Source organism: Melospiza georgiana, chromosome 4, assembly GCF_028018845.1.
Source record: "Melospiza georgiana isolate bMelGeo1 chromosome 4, bMelGeo1.pri, whole genome shotgun sequence".
Taxonomy (NCBI): Eukaryota; Metazoa; Chordata; class Aves; order Passeriformes; family Passerellidae; genus Melospiza; species Melospiza georgiana.
In genome coordinates, this window is record NC_080433.1 from 21507978 (window position 1) to 21525298 (window position 17321).

At 46.1% G+C, this 17321-nt stretch overlaps 1 protein-coding gene across 2 annotated transcripts; it reads right to left on the reverse strand.

Moving 5' to 3' along the window:
* Window positions 1-704: 704 nt before the first annotated feature.
* LOC131082760 (NADH-cytochrome b5 reductase 3) lies at window positions 705-16996 on the reverse strand. Of its 2 annotated transcripts, none has more exons than XM_058022871.1 (9): window positions 16912-16996; window positions 13523-13654; window positions 10461-10533; window positions 8156-8262; window positions 7233-7362; window positions 6304-6387; window positions 6094-6179; window positions 3716-3815; window positions 705-2703 (listed from the first exon to the last, which is right to left on the reverse strand). In XM_058022871.1, the coding sequence occupies exons 1-9, from the start codon at window positions 16930-16932 to the stop codon at window positions 2531-2533; spliced, it is 906 nt and encodes a 301-aa protein (XP_057878854.1). In that variant the 5' UTR covers window positions 16933-16996; the 3' UTR covers window positions 705-2530. The 2 variants fall into 2 exon arrangements, with proteins under 2 accessions (XP_057878854.1, XP_057878855.1); XM_058022872.1 differs by having other exon boundaries at window positions 6304-6382; window positions 7228-7362.
* Window positions 16997-17321: the final 325 nt, after the last annotated feature.

A 17321-nucleotide genomic window follows, 5' to 3' on the forward strand; every position in this document is an offset into this window, starting at 1 on the left:
TCCCACCAGTCCAGACCTAAAGCTGACACAAGGAGTGCTCGGTGGGAGTGCCCAAAAATCCAAATCCAGACCTTGCCATCCCTAAACCAGCCACTCCAAACACAATCCTGGAAAACTTGCATTTATTCAAACCTAATATTTAGGACACACCAAATACTTCAAAATGCCCAAGAAACATCCTCTTGCCTTCAGCTCCCAGGGGTTTTTGCTTTGAACTCCCATGGATTTGGGAATCAAGGGATTTCCCTGCAAAAACCTGTGCAGTGCATGTTGGAATGCCCAATCCTGTGAATCCAAGGACTGTTAAAAGCTTAGTCCAACCTGGGCCACCACAAATTTGTGCCAAATATCCCCCAAACCCTTGGGATAACAGAATCCTCTGTACTGCATTTTTAGTGTGGAAAGCCAGGAATTACTTTATTATCCTACCTCCTTTTTAATGAGTTGTATCAATTAGTCATCAGCAGGGACCACTTTTAGCCAGCTTCAGTTAAGTTTCACAGATTTCTTGTTGTTTTGATCATGAAATAACCAAAACCTTAAGTCTGGCAAATTAAACCTGAAATTTTTAAATGAACAGATCCTGAGGGAACTGGTGACTGGCCATCTTGGATCTTATGGCCCTTCAAGGAGATGTTAGATTTACCCACTGATTTTGGTGCCAAGGGAAACTCCAAGTTAAGAATAATCAAAATATGAACCAGTTCTCATGAAACTCAGCTTCTCAAAACTTTATTCAGGATAAAAAAGGATGAGAATGACCTTGGCAAATACAATAAAGAAAAAAATCTATGCATATCCCACAGTGATACAGACCAGCAGCAAGACCACTTCTCTCATATTTCTGCTTTTTGCCTTCCAAGAAAGGGACTAAAACTTGAAAAATTGAGTAGTATTTCAATGGAGCATGGTATTAAAGAACAAGTTTCAGAAACACACATCAAAAAATTCAAGACTTGAGGCAAATGTCAAATTAATAAAATTAATAACAGTATTATCTAGTTGCGGTTCCTTAAATTAACTGTAGTATCTTTGCTTTTTAATTCTTGCTGAAAAGTGAACCTTTTAAATACACAGTACCCACCAGTTGTAGTGGCACAAAAGAAAACACAGTGAGCTATAACCTCGAATCCCTACCCAGCCTTTAAAAAATTGCTATTGTACATTGACACCTGTATCTACCTCAGCAGCCACAGTACTTCACACATGACTAAATACCCTCCCAGTCACTCTGATGTCACCACCAGAACAAGGTTTTTAGTTCCCTACACTCCTTGCAGGACACCTCTAACCTTAGCAGCATCTCTGCTGGTCAGAAGCAGAAGGCTGGGCACACAAGATGCCTGCAGTGTCCTAAAAACTAAGTAAAAGGCTGCTGTAAAAAAAAGGATATTAAAAAATAAGAATTGAAGCTGTAGTAAACAGCTTCTAGGAAACAGTTTTAGACTCAGTGAGACACTTGAATTTGCTGTCAGTTTGGTGATTTAAGGCTGTTCCCATGCATCCTTCCCAAGCAAACCCTGGGGAGCTTTGCCTGATTGAGACACAAAGGTGATCAGGTGCTACTGCACCCAGAGCAGGGCTGCCTGCCCAAACCCCTGGCAATGAAATCTGGGCTCCCTTCAGCCCAAACCCACCTCTGGGAAACAATTAACAAGGAAATCTCATCCAGTTTCCACCCAGCATTTTCTTTCACTGCACAGGGCATGCAGAAGAACTGCTTTTGTACTCCTATGCCATCACCTGGTACTTAGGAGTAAATACGAAATTTAATAATTTTTTTTCAGTATCCCACACATTATCAAGCAAAAAATTCAAGGTACTTTTGGAACAGTACCCAAAGTCACCTTCTGTAGTTTCTTTCATTGCCCAGGGATGAGAACTGTGACCAGATGGAAAAGTGTTTGCACTTAAGAGAGTCTATTGCAAAATACAAAGGAAACCAATTTTTTATCACTGTCTACCTCTCTGTTTTGATTAGGAGGCAGCTACAACACCTTCAGCCATAAATGTTCATTGGCATCCTTCAACTCAACAAGCATCTTTAAACTGATGTTGCAAAGGTTATGAGTACAAGGCAAACACTCCTGGCCCTCAGAGCTCTGTAAGGATTACAATTTGGCATAAGCAAGGTGAATAATCCAACACTTGTCATTGCTTTCATAGTTCACACTGAATAAAATCCTGGGTATGCACAGTGTTAGGAAGTAGGATATTACTGCCACTTTATTACAGCACTAAGAAAAAGCATAAGTGAGTGTGTGATGCCCTGAGCAACTGCACTGTCAACACAGAGCACGAGGCATCATCACCTCTCCACACACAGCTTTAGCACAGTTACATGTCTTACTTGCCAGGGAGTAAGCATTTCAAAATATGAAGCACTTCAAAATATGAAGCATTTTTAACATAAATGTATTTTCCCAGCACTGTGCATCAGCCACCTCTGTAACTTTGTCCTGTTCCCCATTAAACGTTTTTTTTTCTTTTTCCTTCCCTTCTACACAAGATCCCTGAATAACAGTCATGTTTAGAAGGAGAACCTCATGTCCTTGGCATAGCCCAGTTTGTCCAGGTTGGGAATGCAGGCATACTGGATCATTGGAGGAGGTCCACACATGAGGATCAGAACATCATTCTGAGGTGGGGGCAGGTGGTCTCTGATCATCTCTTGGTTCACAAATCCTTGGCTGTAATCCCAATCTGTTAAAAGAAAATGAAAGTAGGGGAAGGGGAATGAGGTAAAAAGGAGGAAAAGAGAGATACAAGTCACTTTAGAAAGGAGAAGTCCTGCTGATTAAGTTGTTCCCAGTCGGAATACTTGCAGTGAGAGTCAGTTTTACTGGGATTCAGGTTAACCATCACATCCCCAGCCCAGGATACAGAACAAACCTGTGCTGCTGCTGACCCAAACTTTTGGGCACCATAAGACTGACACATTTTTTATCCCAGTTTTGGTCAGGCTTCATATATGACAGTGAAAGTCTGCAGAACAGTCTTGAGGAGGTCCAAGGAGGAACTCTTATCCAAACTGCTAAGATCAGTTCATTATTTCCCCAAAGAAGCAATGGCAATCAGATATTGCAGGAGAACACTGATTGCAGCGGGTGACACAACAGAAACAGAGCCTTCCCTCAACACACCAGAGGTGTACTCCTGGTCACAAGGAAGAGGAGGTATATATGGCTTTTCCTTCTCTGCCCCAAACTCCCACTGAACACGAGTGTGAATTTCATGTGGGTGGGCATAACAAGGAATGGTAAGGAAGGTAAGCCACAAGGAATGACACTCTTTAGCCTTCTCTTCCTCAAGCTTGTTCAGCAAGCTTAGGCAGGGATCTGTGCCCATGAGCTCCACAGTGCCTCTGGCACTGCAGCTGCCTCAAGGCAGGCTCCAAACACAAGGATAACAGATTGCATTTATGCCTGTGGGGAAGGAGAAAAGAAGGTCACCCTCCACAGCAGATAATGGTAAATCTGCAGGTGTAGCCATGGGAGGAACACTGCACTGCCATTGGCCTGAGGAGAGCTTTGGAAACACCTGGAGCCTGTGTGCATCCCTGTGTGGAGAATGAGGCTGCTCAGACATTCACTAAGCAATGAATGCCCTAAGAAATGAATCATGGAGCTCAGAAATACACCCATGGCACAGCAGGTCTCCTGTAAAGCACGCTGAGGCTCCTGAGCCTCACAAGCAGTGGCACTCCAGGTCTTACTTTCAGGCGCCGTGTCCAGCGTGTACCAGCACTTGAAGCGCGCGGGATTCTGCGCCTGGATCTCATCGAGCTCGGAACGTAACAGGATGTCCTTCTCAGTCTGCAGGACAGGGAAACAGTGATCACACCCTGCATGTGAGTGCAGCCCTCATACGGCCACACAGCAGCAGCTACTGCACAGCCCTGACAGATGGAAGAGATGGTGCAACTCCATTTCAAAGGCTGAAGAGGCCAAACCCAAGTTATTCCCATGCCTAGCCTGTGGCAGAGCTAATAGAAGGCTCATAACTTTCCAAATCCTGACCATGCAATGCCTTCCCTCTAAAAATAAAACAAACCAGAACCATCACTTAATCAGGGAATCAGAAAAATAAAGCCCCTTTTAGCGCACATCATAAAACTAATCATGATTGCACAGAAATATCTCCCTACCCCTTCATACTCTGCCATCCAGACATGAAAATGTCAGTTTTTTTCACCTTTGTCAATTCAAGTATCATCAGCATTGCCATATGGAGACTGCTTGGCTTTTAAAAAGCATGTGGAATGAACAACCAAAAGGCTATCAAGTTCTGGTTGGAACAATAAACATTACTCAGGGTATCAAGTTTGGCTCCTCCCTGGTGCAGCATCACTGAAGGCCAAAGGAAAGCCTTATTTCCCTCAAAGCAGCTGCAGTTCTGGGCAGGAAGGAAAAGGGCAGGGACTAAAAGTGCTGCCATCCCCTGCAGCCATAGTAATTTGGCACAGAGGTAACCACTAAGTCCATAACTGTGGGGATGAGCAGGAATGTGTAGCAGCTATTCCAGAGAAGGTGCTATTTCTGGATCTGCAGCTGTGGGTGCTCCAGAAAAACTCCTACTGGCTCTGGCCAACTCAAAGTGTGCCAGCCAGAAGCACACTAGGAGCCCATGTACATTGTTTTAAACACTTTAAAATATTTTTAAAAACTGCTTCCTATTTGTGGAGTTACTGGGTGCAAGGACTCTCTAAAGCCAGGGACTGATGTTTCCATAGCTAACAGGGAGGGAACTGTTCCCCAGGCTCTCCCTCCCAGCTGCACTGGGCTTCCCATGCTACTAAAGCAGCTCCAGCCCTGTGTTAGCCATTCTGAATCATTCCCAGCAAATCCTGGCCCTCCTGCCCTGATACCACTGCAATTTATGCCAAATCCAAGGGCTCCAGCCAGCAGCAGAGAGCACTGGCAGGGCTCCTCAGAACAGGGAATCTCAGCACTTGGATCGTAGCTCCTGGGCAGAACCACCTCAGACTACAACTCAGCTATCACAGAACTGCCTGGGCTGGAAGGGACCTTAAAGCCCATCCAGCTCCACTCTCCAGGTTGCTCAGAGCCCCAGCCTGACCTTGGACACTGCCAGGGATCCGGGGACAGCCACAGCTCCTCTGAGCAACCTATGCCAGAGCCTCACAGGGAACAATTTCTTCCTCATATCCAATCTAAACCTGCTCTCTGTCAGTGTGAAGCCACTGCCCCCTGTCCTGTCAGTCCAGGCCCTTGTCAAGAGTCCCTCTCCATCTTTCTTGCAGCATAAAAATGGCACAAATGAATGAGCACACACTGAATATGAGAAGAAAAATAGAGGAGATCCTAAAGAAGCTAAAAACCACAAGCATGAAGTGAAGCTCACTGCAAATAAGGACTCAATGCAAACACAAATATTAATTAGAGGGAGAAATTAAAAAGCAGAAAGAGTCACAGCAGAAGAACATCAGGCCCAGAAGGGGTACTGCCCAGCAGCACACCAACACTTGGCTTTTCCAAGAAATCTCTTTTGTAAGGATTCCATGGATGAGAGTTTCCCTCTGGCCAGCTTGCAGGATGCAAGGATGCTCCTCAAGGAGCAGGAGAAGCAGTGAAAAACTGACAGAAGGGCTGGAAATAAAAGCAGACAGCCAAGAAGAATCATAGCTCTGTAACTGAGGGAGCTGCTGGAGACCAGTTAGTTTTAGCCTCACCCAAGATGTCCTCAGACAGAAAGATTCCACAGACAAAGACTGCTGCAAAGCTGGAGAGTTGAAATTGCTGGAGGAGACAAATATCCACCCCTTTCATGTTTCCACTAAGAGAGACAGCTCTGAAAGTCTGCCCAAAACATTAACAACTTGCACAAAGGAATGCAGGGCTTTAACATTCATAAACTGGATTAGAAACAGAGCAATGAGCCACAGGAAGGCAAACATTAGCAATCCTTTCTGTAGTAATGCTAAACCCTCAATTTATCACTGTACTTTTATATGGGAGGTTTCCAACACTTCACTTCTTCCCTCAGGGTTTGTATCTCTGTGATTTCATTTGCTGAGTGGAGTCCTGCTAGGTAAGTAAAACACTACAAACAGAAAAAAAAGGACAGAATTACCTGATTAGCAAACAGCAGCTGGCAAATGGTGGGGTCATCTTTGTCCTTGATGATTGCTCGAATGATCTGCAGCATAGGTGTTATCCCTGGGGGACAGAGGCAGGTCAGTGATATGAGGATGGGGAGTAAAAGAAGGGACAAGTGGGAAAATGTAAGCAAATGCATCTAGCAGCTGTCAGAAACCACAGATGAATCCTTACAGGTACCTACCAGTGCCCCCTGCAATCATCCCCACGTACTTCACTGTCTTGGTAACTGGTTCAGCTTTCTTTTCTGGCCGAATAGCAAACTTGCCTGAAGAGAGAAAGAGATGGAAAACACTGAGGCAAGCAGGAAACACCTCCTGTTACCCCTTTCCAGCACATCCTGCTAAATTGACTTCATTTCAGCCCTGCCACCCTTCCCTCCCAGAGAAGGGAAAAGGTAAGGATGTCCTGAGTTAGAGCAATCCTGACAGGTGGTTTTAGGACATGAGGTGGTACCATCAGACACTGACAGGGGTTATGACTTATCCCTGATCACAGCCTGCATACACACCACCTGTATTTCAATTTGCTCACATCCCACACCCCCAGTGACATTCACAGGCCCAGATTCTAGAAACAGCTCTACACAAAGGAATTGATCTGCTCAGAGAGTTTATTTTCCCTGAGCAGATGATTTTAAAGAAAAACATAAAATATGTATCATGGGGGTTTTTTTTAAATTTTTCTCTTTTTGAGCCAAACACAGAGTCTGAAGCTTCCCAAAGTGTTGGGCTGTATTCACAGCTCTCTTCATCCAGAATAACATGAATGCTACATACAAAGCTCTGGAAAACCACGTGTCAGAGTTCTGCTCCACACAGAACTACCAGAAGGTTTTTGTGACACATTAGTGACTGCATTACACTAACAGAAGATATTTTACATTGACATAAAAGCAATGCCTAGTCAAAGTTCATCTTTACTTGGGAAGTTAGCAGTGGACAGTGCAAATAGCCAGTGTTTTTGTCAGTGTATAAACTGTGCCTATATAAGCATGGAAAAAATCCATCCCTTACTTGAGAACCGCATCAATAAAAAGCACTTCTATAGCAATAAGACATTTTTCCTGTACTGTTTACTCTGGGTAAATTCTATATTCCAAACCAGCCTTGCCTTTTCCTTTGTACACAAGGAGGCCACTTGGTCCTCTGAAGTCAATGGTGTCCCCTATTTTCAGGCTGTCCAAGTACTGAGACATCTTCCCCCCATCAGGAAACTTGGGATGGACACCTCTGAAGTAGACCTGTTAAAAACAGTAACAAAGCAATTCAGTCTCACAGCTCAGAGTATTTGCCCTTCAAATTTTTATGTACAAATACTCCTCATGCAAAGAACACAATTACTCCATAAAGAAATGCAATGTCTCACTGACAAAAGATCAAAATGCCACTCCTGTCCCAATTTTTGGACAGAGACCAGTGATTTCTCCACTGTAGTTCTGCAACACAGAAAATATTGATAAAAATTGACACAATTTATGCCCAATTTTAAAAGGGGCTAGAAAAATAAAGAAAAAACTCAAAACACTGTGATTCCAAAGACCAAAACTCTAAGAGAAAATCCAGTGCAGATATTCATATTTTAAATTCCTAACAGCTTTAAATGATAGGTACTCAAGCCACCAAGAGGACAAACAAAAGTACATTATCACAAGAGTGATAATCTGAAAATCACATTCTTACCAATTAAATCAATCATTCCCACTCTCTGGATCAGTAATGATAATGATCACCACTCTCAGTGACCACAATGACCAAATTCCATTAGCTTCAGAGCAACTGCCCATTCAGGCAAGGTTAATTCCTTATTCCAGAAGGATTAAAAAGCATATGAACATCTGCAGGTCTACACAGAGGGTGCAAATGATGCAGCATCTCATGAGACACCCTCACTAAAGAAGTGCCTGCAGAATGCCATGTGGACTTTCAGGTACTGGCACATTCCTGAAGAGAAGCCAGCACACCAAACTTCACATAAAGGCACTGTAAAGGTGGTTCAGAAGTTGCCCAGCCTGGGAACAGAGCATGACATCTCACCTTGACAACAAGATCCACAAAGCCCTTGTCATCATCACTGGAAACTGGAGTGTAAGGTCTGACAACCAGAGCTCCATCAATCCGTGCAGACAGGTAGATGTGCTGCCCTATTGCAGGGAAAAAAAACTCCAACATTTGTTTTCAAACACTTTTCTTTCAAAAGATTTTTCGTTCAGTGGATGTGCTGAAATGCAGCCTCTAAGCTCTAACTACCTTATTTTGGGGCATCACTTCTTCCTTTCCTATTTTCCTGACACTGCCACACCTTGCCAGAGTTGTTAGCCATGCACAGATCTACCTGGAAGGACAGACAACTCCACTGCTAATTCTGTGTGTCAATCATAACTTCATGCATTTACATTTACCAAAGCCTGAACTGTACCTGAGATCTTTCAAAAGATGGGATTTGTCTCTCCTGTACAGGCAAATAAAAGGGACCCAGGAGGGGAGAACTGTCAAATGCTGTTCACACATCTTTATTAATGTATTAGCTGTAAAGTTTAGTTAAAGCTGAGTTTGTAACTGTTCTTGCTTTGACCACAGATCCCTCACGTCCTCCAGGAGCTCTCCAGCTGCCTTTGCTGAGGCTGCCCAGACACAAAGCACTTTTCTAACCCTGCTATTCCTCCAGCTTAACATGTGAATGCAGCAACCATGTTTCCATCTGTCACACATCCTCTGAGCTCTCTACAACAGTTTCTCTTCTCAATGTCTATATATTTTTTTCTGAAAAAAGCAAGAAAATAACTAACTTCTATGGAAGGTTTTACTATAAATTTCCACTATTCTGAAGACACCTAAGTGAAGATTACCCAGGAGGGGAAGGACAGGTTTTGAATTTTGGGTTTTTTTTTCACCATTAGATCAACAGAACAAATCACCTCCAATGATGGCACAGCTCCTCTGCCTGTTATGGGAAGACAACAGAGAATATTTTACCAGGAATTGTTTTGCAAATGATCATAATGACCATATTACACTACCTCCAGAGGCAGCTGACCCTTCAGGCATGCTTAATTCTTTAATTCAGAAGGATTACAAAGAGCTTGGTGAGGGAAGATGTGCTACCTGGTGACTTGAGGAATGAGCAATCATCACTCACCTGAAGCTGTACAGGGACATCATATTGCAGTAACCCTCCCAGCAGAGCCTACAGACATCCTGCTAGGGTACACCTGGAGGGAGCTGCAGCAGGGAGCTCCTGCTCCTTCTCTAGGGCAGAAGAGGCTGCAGGCACAGACCACAGAGCCCTGGTGAGCCCTGTAGACTGTCAGCCTGGACAGTGGGACTGCTACTGGGGCACGCCTCACAAGAACTGCTACAGAGCAGAAAAGCTGCCCCTCCTAGAGAGAAAATGTGCCTTATGCCCCCACCTGTCTAACAGCTTTACCCCACGCTGACAGGACATAAGCTGGCAGCCTCTGCATGGGGCCACATACAATGCTCTCCCTCAGAATGAAGCCTTCAGTGGTTTTGGTGATAAAAGGCAAAAACTGGTGCTGGACCAAACAGCATCTGCCACCCAACTGCAGCTCTGCTGCTCCCAGCTGCTTTTCCATCTCCTGCAGCTTTCAGCTCTCTCTGCTTCCCAAGTCTCACCCTGCAAACCACTTCTCAATGTCCTTTTTGGACAAGCCAGGGAAAGGAGCTTTGCTTTCATGGCTATTAAAAAGATCAAGAGATTTTTTAACACCCCAAAGAAGATGGAGTTTAACACCTGGAAAAGGTGCTGACAACAACCACAAAGCTCAGGAGCCAGGGATCACTGCAGCAGCTTGTTAAAGCAGAAGTCCTATTAAACACAAGTCACAATTAAATGCTCTTTATACAAGCAGGAGGAAACAATTGCACTAAGCTGTTATGGAAGGCACCACACCACGTGGCAAGGCCTTTGGAAACAGCCACCCCTGGGTGATTCAAACCTTCCACAAAATTCAGAAGTGAGTAGGTCATCTGGTAAACCACATGTGTTAGAGGAGAAGTGGATGAGAGTGGTGCCTCAGGGCATGGAAGGGGACTGCAGGGAATCAGCCCCACAGGAATAACACATGCTGGAAAGCTGAGACTGGAAAAGTACAAGTGAAGACCTGTGTTTGCTCCTCCACTCTCCACAGAAACAAGCTGGATGTTCACTCACACACACTGCACTTCAGATTACTCACAGCACAAGGATAATCTTGCAGAGCTCTCAGTAACAGACACATGAGCAGTATTCCAAACACAAAACATAGGGAAAAAAACCCCACAAAATCTCTTCTAGTGTAATTAATGCCATCAACACTTGGATTAATCATAGGGAACGTACCTAGAGGGAGACCCAGAACGTGCTCCATGGAAGGGAGGGCAAATCGAAATCTCCTTGTGTCATGACTAACTTCCTGAAAAAGGAAAATCAGAACAGTCAGCTCTGCTGTTGGGATTTAATGTTTGTGATTTCACTTCTAAAACAAGACAAGTCTGGCATCCTGCAGGATTAAGAACTAATGACACTTAACAATACCTGATTAAGACTAAATGATAATTTTCCAAATATTATGGACATTTACACTTCCTTCTGTGAGAAGGCCACAAGACATAAATTAATTAGCTCTTTAATTCTCATTTCAAGCTTAAATATGCAGGAATTCAAGGCCAAAGTATTCTGATTTTCATCTCTCAAATTCAGATGAATTAACCATTTCAATGGAAGTAGCAACCTGATTCCTTTTGCTATGGTAAGGTCCTTGAAGTATTTTCCCTGTAAAAATTGAATTAATCCATAAATAAAATTGAAAAGAGCACTGTGTTTAGATATGAACAAAATTATGACAATATACCCAGTCCTGTTGGGATAATTATTCTAATTTTTACTAGGAAAGTCACACCTTTAATAAAATTTTGGCAATAAGTATCTGAACACTATTTCATATATTATGTAAATTTTATGTTTCAAAAATCAGGTCATATTCATAGGAATGGAAAACACAGCAAAAAATGAAAAAGACAAAGAAACATCATACAGCTTAATGCCTCAGCCAGTGACTTTCTGTTTTTAAGGATTTTGCAACCCTTATTTTGTTTGCCTAACTGTTTTTAAAGTAACCAATAGAGACAAATTTGTCCCTCACAGTTTGACTCATCCTCCCTTGCTATGGTCAGACTGATGAAATTTTGTTCACAGTACCTCATTTTAAGGCAAATCCTGAAGGAAGAAGGGAATGGATTGGCAGTCTCAGAAGGGCTTCTCTGTACTTATGTCTATTCAGGAGCAGTAACTGCCACTGAAAATTCCTTTAGAAAGAAAACTAACGTGGACTTAACACTGCTGCTGTTTCTGTATGGAAATTTCAGGACTGTATGGAAATCACTGGCTTTTGCCAATAATGCTGCATTTTTATTGTGCTGTCTTTAATAGCACAGAAAGAACAAAGCTCTGAATTCTCACTTAATCACCTGAGCAATTAAAGTCGAGAGAGTTTAGTTGAAGGTGAATAACACAAGTATTTTGGTGCATCGTGAGGCAATTGTGAGAAAGTAGGAGGCTCAGGGGATCCCCAACACCAAGAGGCCTGTGCCATTCTCTGTCACACAACCAGGACACTGAGCCTGTCACCCTGCAAGGTGTCATCAAGGCTGGATTACAGACAGCCTTGGATCAGGATCCACTTCCAGCACAAGGTCACTCCCCTTTGGCACTGCCCTGAGCACCTGGAAGCCCTTGGCCACACACTTCTGTCTCAAGCTGCAGTGCCAAGGAGTTTTCCACCCTTGCCAAATGCAAAGTTGAAGAACAGTTTTTGCAGTCTGGTGCTTTGCAGAAGCCACTGAAAGGCAACAAATAATTATGCACACCATTATAAAAACAACCAGCCAAACTGAAGTTGTTGGCTTTTTTAAGGGATGAACTAAATTAGCACACCTAACTATATTATAAAAGATTTTTCCTATGCTATGTACTAGGAAGCAGCCTCAATACTCCTAATTTCTCTGTTCAAGAGAGAGGTGTGGCAGACTCAATTTGGACACATCACACAATCACAGAAGGATTTGGGTGGAAGGGACAATAAAGATCACCCAGTTCCACCCTCTGCCGTGGGCAGGAACACCTTCCACTATCCCAGCTGGCTCAAAGCCCCATCCAGCCTGGCCTTGAACACTGCCAGGGATCCAGGGGCAGCCACAGCTGCTCTGTGGGCCTCTGCCAGGGCCTCAGCACCCTCACAGGGAGGAATTTCTCCCTCATATCCAATCTAAACCTTCTCTCTGTTACTGTGAACCCATTGCCCCTTGTCCTGTCACTGCAGGCCCTTGTCAAGAGTCTCTCTCCATCTTTCCTGTGGGCTCCCTTCAGGCACTGCAAGGGGACAGTGAGGTCACTCCAAAGCCTTCTCTTCTCCAGGATGAACAATCCCAATTCCCTCAGCCTTTCCTGACTTCATGAGAAGTAGGGAGCCTATAATAACAGTGTGGTTGCAGCACACCTGGGGGATAAAATCAGCAATGCAGCCCCACCCAAGCCATAGGGAAGCTCTCAGTTCCCACAAACCCAGGATTCAAAATGACAGTATTTTTTTTGTTTCCTTTGACAGAACCATTCAAAGCCAAGCCACCAGTGCACCTCAAACAAAGCTCTGTTCCAGTACAAAGTCTTCTGATAAATTTCTGAATAGCTCATAGCCTTAAAAAGTCAACACTAAAAATTTCCTCAGGTGTGACTTTACACCTGAGAAGCCAAGATATCTCTCTCATGCTTTTGATAGTGGGTTTATCCAATAGAAACCTAGACTTTTCAACTTTGGTGGCTTTGGCTCACTTCCCACAAGCTTAGTTACCAATTTCTGATGGCAAGATCCACCCCTGAAAGCATCATGACCTTCCTCTGGTATCCCACTTGAGCAAGCATTTAATTTTGTACTGGGAGGCTTTACTTTTAACAGAGAGTAGAGAAGCTGAGAGAGTTTGGGTACTGTCAGGACTGCGTGACTTAAACACCTTTCTTCCTAAAAACACTACAGTATATCAGTCCACTAACAGGAACAAGCATAGTTCTGGCAGCTGCTGTTGAATGCCACTGACCATGAAAAAGCTGCCTGCTCTGCCTGACAGCAGGGCTTGTGTCCCTTAGCCCAGTCAGTGGTGCAGAGTTTGGGAATTTCTGCTGACACACATCACTGTGAGTTTGATCATTTCCAAGCAGCATTCCCCACTCTAAGCTGTTTGGAAATAAGCTGCTTGCAGAACTGCAAGTTACACCACACAAAGCTTTTATAAAGAAGTCCTTTCCTCAAGACAAAAGTATCCACCCTGTTGGGACATCACCCAAGGCTTCAGAAGCTGTAAGCATTTCACAGCGCCCATGGTCATGCTCAGCACTGCACGTGCACCTACCTCCTTATCAATCAGCCTCAGTGCATACTTCACTTCCGGGTCCTTGAGGGTAATGGCAGGCTGGGGATTCCTGAAGAGCCTCATGAAGGTGGTGTAGATCAGCCATATTGGGTATGTCACAACCTGGCGCAACTGCAGCGGCACAGAAACGGTGTCAGACACGTGTGCAGAACAAGTTATTTGGGTGACAGGGAATGGGGTGCCATGCCATGGTACTCTAACCACCAAAAAGTTTATTTGAGCAGGAAGAGAGGCATTATTAAAAAAAAAAAAAACCAAACTCACAGATTTGCTATATGAAGACCTAGCATCACTCCTGGGCTGAGGCACTTGCTTGCACACCAGCACAGGGCTGGCAGCTGGACACAAAGTGAGGCTGGCACAGCTCCATATGCCCAGGTGCCCTGACAGGGAGGCTGAATCCCCATCTCCAGCAGGCACACAGACACATGTATCACACATGTCCAAATACACACAGAATATCCTGAGTTGAGAGGGGCCCATCAGGATCATCCAGTCCAATTCCACACAGAACACCCCAACAATCCCTGAGAACACTGTCCAAATGTTCCTTGTGCTCTGCTGGGCTCAGGGCTGTGACAATTCCCAGGGGAGCTCCAGTGCCCAATCACCCTTAGGGGGGAAGAACCTTTTAGTAATATCCAGCCTAAGCCTGTGGCAGACACACTGATCAACAAGCTAGACACCCAGAAACAGCCCTGACAGGCTCATCCTGTTCCCGTTCCCAGCGATCCGGATGAAGGTCCACGAGTGGGAATTCCACACACACACACCTGTATGATGCAGATCCCCCAGCAGCTGGCAGAGTGTGCCCACTCTCCAGGCTCCCGAGCTGCTGCCATCTGGACACAGGGGCCACTGTAGCACAGACCCCTTCACAGGCCACCCCATAATTTGGGCTCTCACACGTGGCACAGACCCCGCTCTCTCTCTGGCAGCCGAGCAGGGCTTTGCCAGCCATGCCATGCTGCTGCTGGGTGCTGGCACCACGCACACACCCTCCAGCTCAGAGTTTGGGGGCAGGCACTGGCACTCCCACCACCACAGAGACCTGCATGCAGAGCAGCTCCCCTTCCCTGGGAAAGCAGCTACGCTGCAGGACGCAGCCAAGGGACAGCCCTTCTTGTGCCTTTACTGTCATTTTCCCCACCTCTGAAGCCCTATAAGACAGGAACAGATTATGCTCTGACACCACACCACCCTCCTCACATTGGGGCAGGAGAATAAGCTGCACAACTACTTATAAAAATCCTCTCTGACTCAGTGATTTATTATTAAACACTTCAACAGAGGAAAAGCCTGACTATAGCAAAAATAGAAAAAATGAGCTCCAAGTTCTGCCTGCTTAGCTTTCACTTTCATTTTATAGTGACCTGAACAATATTTTAGAATAGCATTTGTGCAACTGTGGCAGTCCCTCAGGAGGCTATAAAAACTTCCTACATTATTAATAATAAAACTGTGGGACAGCATAAATTCTCTCTTCCTAAAGTGCTGCTGTGCAGGTTTAAAATGTATCATCACTGTGTACAGCCCGAGGGGACACCATGCCATACACACACTGCACTTTTCGCTTTTATTTGGGAATACTGAAATAGTTCCATAAAGGTTGTTTCTGAAGAAGCTGAAGTTCACAGGAAAATTATTCCTTAACTCTCATAGATCCATCAGATTACTGCAGCTCTGGGAAGACATTTTGGTATCGAGTCACAAAAACGGGCAGAGGGAAGGAAGCTGTTCAAGCTGACAGAGCAGCAAGTAAACTCCTCAATGAGAAATTAACAGGTGAGTGAGGTCTGGAGGCAATAGCAAGCTGACTTTGCAGCAGGTGTTTCAAATGAGACATTATTAAGTTAAAACAGTTTTATTTGCAAATGTGGCCATCTCAAATGAACCAAAAAATAGAGCTGCTGTTGTCAGGCAATGAGAAATAATTTTAACACAGCACTAACCTCGTGGAAAGCAATTTGTTATTCATGGTCAATTAGCGCAAGTCTCATGGGATTTGGGCTGGAAAGACAGAGCACACCCCCTAATTCAGAAAGCTATTTTAGTCCCTTACTCAGATCTATCACCAGGTGGGCAGAAAAAAGGGGAAGAACTGAAGGCTGAATGCTTACCAAAAGCCATGCTTGCTAAGAAAAACATTCTCTGGGTTAAAAGTGGCCTACATACTCTCACCACAGGGCAGACCAAGATGTAAATGAAGATAACTGCACAGCACCAGGTCTCCAGCAGCAGAGAGCAACAGGCTGACCACAGGGCCTGGGAATCACTACATGGGGACCTCGTGACTCATCATTTCCAGCTGCACTATTCTTTGCAAACAGACAAGGCAGAATTAGTAACAGAGCAGGAATTTTTATTAATGGAAAAAGGGCTCTGTGTGATAACAAAGAGAAAAGCCATGGAGACTGCAGTGCCGGGCGTGGTGAGCACAGCACAGTCCAGCACACAGGCTAACAGGCTGCCCTGCCCTGCAAACACACAAACCAAACCCTGCTTGGGCATGAGACACGCTGTACCCTCGGCTTCACACACCCTGGCTCTGAAGGAATGGCAGCTAACACTCCTCTCATCTGTTCCACACACCAACGAGAGGATAACGGGATTCCTTCACTTGTGCAGCTTTAGCCTCATGCCCCCCGTTCAATGCACCTTACAAGCAGCTGCACCCAAAGGAGCATATGCTGAATGCAGCTCCACCCAGCCCTCTCACAAACCCGGAGAACAGAGTGTATGAGCAGCGGAGCAAAGATCCGTCAGGGGCAGCTGGGCAAAGAGGGAAGCAACGCGTGGGGAGATGACAGCGCTGCAGACCCGCTGCCCACAGACAGCACGGGGCATGGTTTGTCTTGGAAGCGACCTTAAAGATCATCTCGTTCCCACAGCACGGGCAGGGACAGCTGCCACCATCCCGAGCTGCTCAGAGCCCCATCCAAGCTGGCCGTGGACACTGCCAGGGATGGGGCAGCCACAACTCCGGGCAATCGCTGCCAGGGCCTCACCACGCTCACAGGGAAGAATTTCTTCCACACAGCCACTCGACACCTACAGTCTGCAATTATCCTGACGGGGAAAACACCACAAGCGTTCGGAGCCCCCAACAATAACAACAGGAACAATAACGAGAACAGATAGCCGCGGGGCTGGGAGGGCAAAACAACCTGGCACAAGGCACCAACAACAGCCCAGGGCGCGGCAGCAGCGGGACGGCCCCGGAGCCTCCGCAGCACCACGGGGCTCCCGGCACCGCGCGGCCCCGGACAGCGGGGGCACCCCGGGACACCGCCCCGCCCGTGGCGCTGCGGGCGGGGCCGGGGCTGCGCAGGAAGGGACCCCGCTCCCGGCCGCCCCCCTGCACTCACCACGCTGAGCTGTGCCCCCATCGCTGCCCCGACACACCGCGGGCACCGCCCCGCTCCGCGATAAACCGCGCCGGGCCCGCCCCGCCCCGTGACGACACACACTGTGCGGGCCCCGCCCCTCTCGTGACGTCACGAGCCGCGATGAACTACGCCTGTCCCGCCCCGCGACGTCACGTCCTCCCCGCCCGTGACGTCACGCCCGGCCCCGCCCCGCCATGGCTGTCCCGGAGCCGTGTGAGGGCAGCGCGCCCCAGCGCCCTTCTGCGCTTTGTTACTTGCCTGAGTAATCACAGACTGCCGCGGGTGGGAGCGATTGTCCGGATCATCCAGTTCCACCCCCTGCCATGGGCAGGGACACCTGCCACTGTCCCAGGTTGCTCAGAGCCCCGTCCAGCCTGGCCTTGGACACT